Consider the following 10558-nt stretch of genomic DNA (forward strand, 5'->3'; position numbering starts at 1 on the left):
GTACGCATGGTCAACTTATTTGGAATCGAGAGCATGTAGTAGCTTAATTTATTTTCGGAATTTTTTTTCAAAAAAATTTATGTTCGGAATTCAAAATGAATTTCATAATACTAGACCCAAATGATGGGTGCCAAATGGTCTGTCAGATTCTTTTCTTCCGTCCTTCTAGCAGAGTATGGTGATTCGGGACATACTACTTCATTTATACATAGAGCCTGTTGCAATGCGGTTTGTGTATTTCAGTGTGCATATGTTGTTGGAGATAGATAAAGCTAGGATAGACACATACGTACGGTTTGATCGATCGATCGAAATAGATGGCTAACTGGTTAAGTCAAGTGTGGATGCGGCAACGTCGTCGTGCGTGTCTGACGCCGTGTCGTGCGTGGCTAAAGCATATCCAAACTATGCAGCTGGACTTTGCTTGTCGCCGGATATTGCTGTATGCTACATTCAGTTTGCAAGCCAGCTGCCTGCCGTCTGCCATGGTTTTACAGAATGCCAGAAAGCGAAGAAATTAAAACCTGGATCGAATGTCATGGTTTTACAATATGCTGGACAATTTCGTGCTCTTCATCGATCGTTCGATATGGATCACACGAATAATTAACGGAACTGGAAGAGTACGTACGTCGGGGTCACGTTGCAATCGAGCTTCATTTCTTGTGCTTTTCTACAGGTTAAAAGTCAATGGCATGGAGCTGGGTCTATAGCACGTACGGTGGTGCGCTGCCTGATCCATCAACCCAACCCAGCGAGCGCCAATGGGGCTAGTCCTGGATCTCATCCCGTCTTTATCGCCTGACGAGAAACAAAACAAAACAAAAACAGGGTTCATCGGAGAGTCCAGGGCCAGCTAATAACTAAGCATGTTTAGTACACCCCTCCTACTCTATCTTGTTAAATAACCCATGGCCAGCACAGCAAACCACACGGCAGAATTACAAAATGCACAGAGGCTGTAGCTAGCTAGCTACGCACACGTTCAAGATACTTGCCTGTCTTGATTACCTGTTTAATAATCTTTCCACAAGAAGGCTTGATCGATTAGTGCAACTAATGTTTTCAATCCGGGATCTCTTCCCTTTCCATTATTAACAAAACGAAAATAGAAAAGTGTCTCGTGCTCACACAGCAGCAAAAGAACGAGGGGATGGGGAGGGGATTAGAAACTACGTGACCAGAGCCTGCAAACAGGACATGATCGCCGCAACTAATTAGACTATGTATTATTGTTTGTACTTCCTCCAGATGATAATAATCATCATTGGAATAAATCAGCGACGCTTGTTACGGATCGGAAACGCTAAAACGGAAGGAATCCAAACCAAGAGGAAGAGGGGATCCAGTAATCAGCCGTGCGCGTAGACTGGCCTGGTTAAGTTAATCGCAATGCTAATGCTAGCTTGGCTGTCGGTATACGATCTCTGTCCAGGACTATACGATCGAACATATCGATTCTGTCTCTGCACGATTGCATATCTCTCCCGGAGATCTTTCTTGAGTAATCAACTCTCTTTTTTCTTAGCGAGAGGAAGTATTAGCTAGAACAACTTTCTTTTTCTTTTATTTTTTGGCGGGGGACTACCAATTAGTAGAATACTTTTTTTTAGGAATATAATAACTTGATGCAAGTTGCATGCATGTGTTGGCGTCCAAGTCAAGCACAAGACAAAGACACCCAATGATTAGCTGACATGCATGCATGATGCATGTATTGCGAGTAACTCCCGTGATCAATACGTAGGGTATATATACTGTTGCTGCAAATAAGATTAAACAAGCCGAACCAGGGATTACGTACCGGTACGTAGACCGTAGTGATCATTTATCTGTCCGTGTACTTATTTATTTTTTGCTCAGGATCGACTTTTTTTTTCTTTGATAGCATTGCTCAGGATCGAGCTAATTGTAGGCTGTTCAGTGTTCATTACGTAGATTTAACGAAATAGCCGAATGCTACATAGTTTTTTATTTTTTTTTGAGATTTTTTTTTGAGGGGACATAAAAAAAATCTGGTTTCCCCACTTATCAACCACTCGGCCCGACCCACCAGGCGGCCCAGCCCAATAGGAAAAAGAAAATCTCCTTAACAGCCCGTCCTTTTCCTCATGTGAGGCCCATCCTATCTGGATTCCCCTCCCAACGACCCGTCTTCCGATCTCCCGGCGGCCAGCGGCACACCGAACCGAACATTTGGAAAACCGGATTTTCTGGCAGTTTCGAATTATACTGAAAACCCGAGGAACCGGATCGGTCTAACGCCATTTCCTGCTCCTGCTGTCCTGCTCTCTGCTTCGACCTCACCTCCGTCCGGCCCGCCGGGTCTTCCCCATCATCCGAGGCGCGGCCGGAGCTGGAGCACCGAAGGTAGATTCCTCTTGCGGACGCAGGCGGGAGCCCATGGCGTGGATCTGGATGGTCGCGGTGCCCGGAGCCGTGCTCCTGTGGGCGGTTTCTCTGGGGCGGATCCTCTCCTCCCCCGCGCCCTACTGCCTGCCTGCAAGCGCTCGCTTCCTGCCCCCTCTCCGCGGTGACAGGAGGAGCAGGCACGTGCTCCTGGTCCTCGCCCACCCCGACGACGAGTCCATGTACGTACGTTCCCTCCCCCTTGGTGGGTGTCATGCACGACGGGTGCTCGACGAAATTCTTAGGTCGATTCCTTCGTATGTGATGCCGTTGTGTTGTGTTACCAATGCAGGTTTTTCACTCCGACTATTCTTTTCCTCAAGTCAAAAGGTCACAACGTTCACATTTTGTGCGTGTCTCTGGGTAAGACTGCTGCTACCCTTTGGTCCTGAAAGTCCCTGTTTTGTGTGTATGTCCAGGAGCAATCATGTGTCCATCCATCCATTCATTCGACCAAAATACAACGTACGCATCATCCAAGGACTGATTTCTGTGGAGAAAAACTTTGTGAAGTACTGGCATTACTGCCGTCTGTTGGGAGGGACGCACCATCTATTTTTCCACCCTAGAGTATATAGGAAACTGCGATCCATTTTCTCTGCGCGGGAGCACTTAGACAAGGATATATCTGCATCACCTGAGTAACTTATTCGACCATCCAATTTCAAAGTAGCATGTACTATTTCCGATCCTAAATTGTTGTCATTGTTTTAGTTTAAATTTGCACTAAAACAACGACAAGAATTTGGGATCGGAGGGAGTATCTGTTATGCATTGACAACAATAGACATGGTGATGGTGGCTGATCACAAGCAACGGTTATTGGCAAATTACCGGCAACATATCTCTGGGAGCACAGTTTTCGTTTATGTACGCCTGATAGGTCCCTTTGAGTAACAGATCATCAAAATAGGCTACATTCTGGTATCAAATGGTTATTATTATTTCTAGCTTACTCTAATGCTGCACAATGCGCCGCACATTTTGCCACTAGAAATAGGTTTCTCTAGCTTATAAATTATAATGCAAATACAGCAGTACCTGTGTGCATACTAGAGCATCATGCTCTCTTCTTTTGCCTTATAAACATCTGTCATGTGTTAATTTAATCTTTCTGAGTGGTTAAATGTTTTTACAGGTAATGCTGATGGTCTTGGAAATATTCGTAAAGAAGAACTCTTCAAAGCCTGTGCTACTCTTAATGTACTCAAGTCCTAAACTGCTCCGTAGTACCCTTTGGAGAGCAAGTTTTTGTTCAGCTCCTGACAGGGCTTTCATAATTGTAGATTCCAGCTGAGCAAGTTAAAGTTTTGGACCATCAAAAGTTGCAGGTTTTTTATTTTGCACCCTTTTTTCATACTTCAGATACAAACATATAGTGATAGACTGATAGTTGAGCATACCCAATGTATATTGTATCACTGCAGGATGGATTCCACGAGAAATGGGATCATGGACTATTAGTAGAACTTACCATGGAGCAGATCCAACTATGGGATATCGACACGGTAATGGCTTCGTCCCTGTTCTCGCATGAATTCGCAATCATAATGTTAGGTGTTCCTTGATTTTGCACCATATTTGAAATCATCAAACTGAAGGAACGATATGCGAATGTGTTGATCTGTATTATATGTAACATAAGAAGTTTGAGGAGTATGTACCACCACAGCACTGTCACTTTATGTACTGTAATTGAATCTTACTACTTCAGCAGATATGGCTTGTTTAAAGGAAGTTTTAACAACCTATTGCTAGTTCTACTTGTTCCAGAGCAATCTAACACAACACATTTTGCTGCAAACAGTTATTAGTATATCATATGATTGTGCAATTCAAATGCTTATCTCCTTATTCTGGACATCTAAAATATTTCATGACGTTTTAGATCGTGACCTTTGATTCCTGTGGAGTATCAGGTCATCCGAATCACCGTGATGTTTATCATGGCGTAAGGTCAGTCAACTTCTTAAACACCTTAGTCAGTAGTCACCATATACTGTTATTGTGAACTTTGTCAGCACAAGCTTCTACCGCATCAACACTCTTATCAAATCACCCATGTTGCCGAAGCTTTTTCTTTGAATAGCAGGGCACAGCTTATTGTGCTGGCATTGTATCACCTAAACTTTTATGTAATTGTAAATCCTAGTAATGCTAATACCAGAAGTCATTGCCCCTCCCTGTTCCCATCGCCCCACCCCATGCATACTTATCATTTATCAATGGCCTTTTACTCTGCGACTCCTTCCCCTACATGCATATATGAGTTAATTTTGATAAGGCAGTGCAGTAGAATAATCAGATTCATTCTTGTGTTGCCAACTTGCCATAAAATATAAGCGTATTGCATGGTTACACTTTTACCTTTCACACAATGCTGTTACAGTTTGGATGTCCATATGAGTGACATCAAAGTTCTGATTTCTATCTGGTTGTATTGGGCTGTGCTCATTCTGCCGCTAGTATGACTGAACTATATTTTGTAGTCTGTTGTACTTGAGTCTAAACAGCATAATTTTTCATCTCAACAGCAAGCTTCTTCATGAGAACCAGCAAGGAAACATTGAAGCATGGGAACTTGTAAGGTTCTTCCTGAGAGTCTTGATTACCCTCCATTCCATTCTACAGTCTCTAAGAGCATAAACATACTTTGTTGATTATCTTTATGGTGTGCTTAAAGAAATTTATCTCGTTATTTCCTTAGGCCTGGCTTGGTGCTATGGGCACTTGAGCTAGTTACACTGGATGGCATCTGACGCGGGATAATAAATTAATTATGATCTTATGCACAGTTTTGAACAATATGACATGTGAAAAATCTAGGCCGTCTCTACTGCACAAATTGCTATAGCCTCTCTACCCTTTATCTAAGTTGTGCGGATGTACTATATAGTCCATTGGACTTCTTTTCTTGGATAAAACTAGTGCGTAAGAGGTAACACTGTTGATTCTTGTTTCCTTGGAAATGTAGGTAAGCCTGAACATTTTCCGCAAATACAGTGGTCCAGTTGACATCTGGCTATCTTCATTGACCTCCTCAAGCTCGAAGCAACCAACGTATTGTGTAGTTAACTGTAGCCCATCCCGAACCTTTGAGGCAATGGCTGCACACAGAAGTCAGTGGGTTTGGTAAGTAGAATCAGTCTTCTCTTCATTGACAAGTCATTTCTGTTGTCTCGTTTAGAAACTCCCACCTCAACAGAATGATGAAGGTCAATTGGTAACCTTTATCAAGTGAAAGAAGTTTCTAGCTATATGTGTAGACACTAGCAAGCATCCCTTTCAAGAAATGAGCATTGCCAAATAAATACTGAACTGTTTCACTAGATTATTATTGTTAGACTTGTGCCTTTGTTTAGGACACATTATTTGACTTATACAGGTTGGCAACCTGGCATTATATAACCCGCTGCATCCTGCAATACTTATTTTTAACAACTAAAATAATGTCACACCCAGCTTTCAAGGAAGTTCCTATTGTCAATGTCAAAATCCTCACTGTTGTTAGTTTCTGCAGCCATGCATTATAACCAATAAAATCAACGTATTCATTTTGTTCTTCTAGGTTCAGGAGATTGTTCGTGAGGCTCTCAAGTTACACATACATAAACATGCTCCGAAAAATCTAGCATTTGATGCCGTGTCAAAGAAGCAGCGCCAATGCGTCAGTATAAAGAAGCTTCTTCTGAAGAACAAGACAACTGTGTTGGGCGTGCTCCCACTGGATTAGATGAAATCAAGGATACACAGCTTTTATTGTGGTGACGTACAGCAATTTAGGAATTGGTGTTGTATCTACATGTTGTATTAACTTAGTTTGTTGCATACAGTAGTGCTCATAGAGTGATACTGAAACTTGTGATCCCAAACTGATGGCTCTTGGCAGAAGTCTTTTGTTTAGTACCTTTCCGTTTCACAGATGCTTCTGCCACTAAGGCCTCATGCATCCATCTTGTATTTGCAATCTTTTTCCAAAATTTTATATTCCAAAAGTGACAAACTCAAAGTTATGGCGAAAATAATTTGGGTTCTTCCAATCTTGGAAATGTACACCATGATTAGTACTACGTATTTCCTTTGAATTATTTTTAATTTAGTTTTGCGGAGCCAAACTCATCAGATGAAGACCAGATAATAATGCTAGTACTGTATTTAACGCATACCAGTATGTGCAGAACACCGTTCGTTCAAAGGGCTAATACGTAACATGTCCCATTTTTTTTCTTTTCTAAAATGCAACTTTTGGACGCACTGTTTTTTTTACAAATAGAGGGCATTCCCTCCGGTTTCATTAAAGGAAACCATGTGTCTCTTAATACAACTTAAATAATTTGCATCAAAATGAAATAATAAGAGACAAAAGCAGCGAGCTACCCCCCAGCCTCTTGCACTCTGTAAACCTAAGATGGCATTAACAACTACCACCTCTACTACACACACTCACACCGGCAACATCTTGATAGCCAACGTTGAGGATCGATCAGAAACTTTTCACACAGTGCCCCTCCGCACAGCCTGAAACAACAAGTCAGCCGGAGAGTAACTGGCGCCCATCCTTGTGCACGATTAAAGGCGTCAACCGAGACTTGCCACAACCGGTGTGCGAGCAGCTGCGAAGCAATTCCTGTAGAAAACCTTTCTATAAGCCAGCCCAAGAATCAACAGTCGAGCAAATAGTAAACATAACTGAGGATCAATTGTTTGGCCAAACACTACGAAAACAAGCATTGTTTTGAGTTTTCCAAATAATCCACGGAATTGCAACTACTCCAACCAACACTAGCTTGCCAAAACCACTTCATTCTTACTAAAGTGCAGCAGCCAAGTATCAAATAGCTCTTGTACAAATAACAGTGAGTAATCAGAAGCCCAAAGCTGCTTTTGCACAACATGCCAAACAAATCTAGCTAAAGAGCTGCAGGAGAAGAGCGGATCGATGAATCAATGCTTCCCTGACTTGCGCAGAAAGAAAGTATCCATCGCCCTCCCACCCCGGATCCAACAAAACATCCCCGTTAAAAAAATATTCTACCTACTAACCATAAAAAGATCTTCCTCTTCAAAGGCACTTTTAATTCTCCATATGAAATTATGAGGATATGGAACTTTGAGATCTTCTTCAGTGCCTTACATAAAGAACAACCAAAAAGAGATCTCTAGCATCCAATTTTCAAAACAACTTATACTTCCTATCACTTGAAAAAACTTAACATGCATCAGACTAGTCCAGATGAGAAACTCCTTGCCTAGGTACAACCTGAGACAAGGCATTCCCCTACAATACAGCAGATAGAAATTCCACACCCACTTGCACAACAGATAGAAATTGTAAAACTACTAAAACAGTAACCCTCAGACCCCCTGATCCTTTGGTTGACCTACAGCCAGCCAAATCACAAGGTGAATCAAATACAGGCATGACTAGCTTAAAGAGACAAAGCATAAACTAAAATTCTACCACTTTCTAACTCAAGGGGCTCACTGTGAAACTTACAAAAATACCATGGAACTCAAGGGGCTCATACGGAACATGTCCCATTTGAAAACGCGGTCCCCAACTCCGGACGGCTGGCGCCTTCGAGACCAAATCGCGTTTCGTCCTCTTCTTCCTTCCTTGGATCTTCTTCTTCTCGGAGGAGGACGGTGAAGCTAGCATGGGGCAACAGCGGCGTCCTCGCCTCCCTCAACTCCGTGCTCCTCGGCTACGGTAACGGCCCGGATGGTTAATTACTCCACTTCTTGCCGAATTAATCGCGTTGACTTCTTAGTTCTCACCCCGCCGAATTGAATTGCTTCGTTGACTTGCTTAGAATCTCGTTGCTTCTCCTTCTTCGTTGGAAGAGTAACCCCCGATGGTTCAGCCTTGAGCATTCTCCTCGTGCAGGAATTGTACTGCAGTTAACAGCCGTGTGAGCTCTTAGTTTCAGAAGGTACAGAAGAGATTAACAGTAGTTGTTAGAGCAGGAATGACAACAATGATCTACTTACATCACACTGAATAATTAACAGTTAGAGCAGCAAGTAAAACCTTGACGTAATTTCTCTGGAGCAGTGAATGAAACAGGACAGGACTCTCTGTTCTACAAAATTCAGCTGACACGGCGATGCCCTTCTCACTGTGCATCAATGTCCTCCTCCTCCTCTACCAAGCTACTAAAAATCATGGATGCAAAGGACGCCCGGGCGACTCCGAGGTAAGCGGAAATTCTCATCCCTCGTCGTGCACCAGATGCTCCTCGTCGCCGATCCCGAGCTCCACCTCGCTGCCTCCGCCATTACCGCCGCCGAAGAGCGACTCGATCTGCTCCAGCGTCTTCCCGCTCGTCTCCGGCACGAACCAGTGGACAAACGCCACGGAGAGGGCCGAGATGGCGGCGAAAGCGGCGAAGGCGCCGGCGACGGAGACGGCGCCGCAGATGGAGAGGAAGGACATGGCGACGGCGCCGCTGGTGAGCCGGTTGACGGCGAGCCCGAGCGCCACCGCTTGCGCGCGCAGCCGCAGCGGGTAGATCTCGGAGCTCAGCACCATGTTCACCGGCCCGATCCCCACCGAGAAGAACGCCACGAAGCCGCACACCGTCACGATGGCCACCGCGATCCCCACCCCGCCGCTCGCCATTGACGGCACCGAGAGCGCGGCGGCGAGCGCGGCCAGGCACGCCGTGATGCCGGCCGTGCTAATGTACAGCAGCGGCTTCCTTCCCACGCGGTCGATCAGAGCGATGGCGAACACGATGAACGCCGTCTTGGAGACCCCGACGGCGACCGTGGCGGCGAGCAGCGCGCTCTCGGAGGTGATCCCGGCGTCGCGGAAGATGGTAGGGCTGTAGTACACCAGCGCGTCGATCCCCGTGGCCTGCTGGAAGAACATCACGCCCAAGCCCACCACCATCATCCTCCGGACCGCCGGCGACGGCCGCGCGAGCTCCCTCCACACCGCCGCCTTCTCCCCGCCGGAATCCATGGCGGCCGCCTCCTCGATCTCCGCCAGCCTCTCATCGGCCTCCCCCTCCGTCTCCGTGACCTTCAACAGAACCGCGAGAGCTTCGGGGGCTCTGCTCTGCATCACGAGCCACCGCGGCGACTCGGGGATGACGGCGAGAGCGTAGGCGACGGAGAGCGACGGGAGGATCCCGGCGGCGAGCATGACGCGCCAGCCGAGGTGGGCCGGGAGCCCCGAGAAGGCGAGGTTGGAGACGTAGCCCAGCAGGATGCCGAGGCTGATGAAGATCTCCGGGAAGGACGCCATGGCCCCCCGTTGACTCGCTGGGGAGATCTCGGAGATGTAGACGGGGGCAACCATGAGCCCGAACCCGATGCCGACGCCGGCGAGGAGACGCCCGGCCATGAGGACGGAGAAGGACGGGGCGAGAGTCATGATGAGGGCCCCTGCCTGGAACACGGCGGCGGCGAGGCCGATGGTGCGCTTCCGGCCGACGGCGTCCGAGGTCCGGCCGGCGGCCAGGCTGCCCAGGAGGGAGATGAAGCTGAGGCAGCCCACGAGGATCTCCTGCTGCACCGAGTTTATGCCCAGGTCCTTCTGGATGAAGATGATGCAGCCGCTCATCACGCCCACGTCTGGAGCACCAAAGCAAGAAATCGAAAGCTCAGCTCCGGTTACCAAATCCGCCTCCAAGATTCAGAAAACGCCATTGAATGAGCTCGGCAGAGCTCAGCTCACCGTAGCCGAGGAGGACGTGGTTGAGGGACGCGAAGACGGAGCAGGCGAGCACGTATCTCCTCGCGCCGCCGCCGCCGCCGCCGCGAACGCCGACGCCTCCGTCGCCGGCGCCGGCGTGATCCTGATGGAGCACGTCGTCCATGCGCACGTACCTGCTGCCGCTCTTCATCCCCAAGAACCCCGGCGCCGTGCCGACCGCCGCGGCGGCGCCAGGAAGCCCCATGGCTGGCTGTCTAGTACTGTACTAACTCAGCGTCCTGTTCTGAGATTCAGGGTGGGGAGAGCAGCGGCCATGGATCTGACGGAGGGAGAATGAATCAAGGAAGCGTGGTTGTATACTTGTTTAGGACCAAGTCGGCGGCGAAAGAGGCATTTTTATATGGTTCCGGTGCTTTTCAGATTTGGTGTCTGCTCAGCTCAGTTCATCAGTTGCCTGACTAATTGGGAGTCGCCAGGAATCTTCAT

At 46.9% G+C, this 10558-nt stretch overlaps 2 protein-coding genes across 3 annotated transcripts; one reads left to right on the plus strand and one right to left on the minus strand.

Annotated features, from left to right (window-relative positions):
* The first annotated feature begins 2215 nt into the window (after positions 1-2215).
* On the plus strand, positions 2216-6449 carry LOC100825685 (probable N-acetylglucosaminyl-phosphatidylinositol de-N-acetylase). The gene is made up of 9 exons (XM_003580781.4): positions 2216-2591; positions 2702-2772; positions 3548-3612; positions 3696-3740; positions 3837-3917; positions 4298-4365; positions 4944-4992; positions 5384-5541; positions 5978-6449. The coding sequence occupies exons 1-9, from the start codon at positions 2404-2406 to the stop codon at positions 6039-6041; spliced, it is 789 nt and encodes a 262-aa protein (XP_003580829.1). The 5' UTR covers positions 2216-2403; the 3' UTR covers positions 6042-6449.
* A 1130-nt stretch (positions 6450-7579) lies between these two features.
* Positions 7580-10495, minus strand: LOC100842088 (probable polyol transporter 4). 2 transcript variants are annotated; one of them, XM_014895509.2, is made up of 3 exons: positions 10094-10495; positions 8441-9990; positions 7580-8304 (listed from the first exon to the last, which is right to left on the minus strand). In XM_014895509.2, the coding sequence occupies exons 1-2, from the start codon at positions 10314-10316 to the stop codon at positions 8621-8623; spliced, it is 1593 nt and encodes a 530-aa protein (XP_014750995.1). In that variant the 5' UTR covers positions 10317-10495; the 3' UTR covers positions 7580-8304; positions 8441-8620. The 2 variants fall into 2 exon arrangements, with proteins under 2 accessions (XP_014750995.1, XP_010240616.1); XM_010242314.3 differs by having other exon boundaries at positions 8401-9990.
* Positions 10496-10558: the final 63 nt, after the last annotated feature.

The sequence above is a fragment of the Brachypodium distachyon genome, chromosome 5, assembly GCF_000005505.3.
Source record: "Brachypodium distachyon strain Bd21 chromosome 5, Brachypodium_distachyon_v3.0, whole genome shotgun sequence".
NCBI classification, from domain to species: domain Eukaryota; kingdom Viridiplantae; phylum Streptophyta; class Magnoliopsida; order Poales; family Poaceae; genus Brachypodium; species Brachypodium distachyon.

What these genes read in the sequence shown, in the direction of transcription:
- LOC100842088 (XM_014895509.2), bottom strand. Translation starts at nt 10,316, where the DNA reads ATGGGGCTTCCTGGCGCCGCCGCGGCGGTCGGCACGGCGCCGGGGTTC. An exon ending in CCACGTCCTCCTCGGCTACG is followed by an intron (nt 9,991 to 10,093) that starts GTGAGCTGAGCT and finishes TTGGTGCTCCAG; the next exon opens with ACGTGGGCGTGATGAGCGGC.
- LOC100825685 (XM_003580781.4), top strand. Translation starts at nt 2,404, where the DNA reads ATGGCGTGGATCTGGATGGTCGCGGTGCCCGGAGCCGTGCTCCTGTGG. An exon ending in CATTTTGTGCGTGTCTCTGG is followed by an intron (nt 2,773 to 3,547) that starts GTAAGACTGCTG and finishes ATGTTTTTACAG; the next exon opens with GTAATGCTGATGGTCTTGGA. An exon ending in CACAGAAGTCAGTGGGTTTG is followed by an intron (nt 5,542 to 5,977) that starts GTAAGTAGAATC and finishes TTGTTCTTCTAG; the next exon opens with GTTCAGGAGATTGTTCGTGA.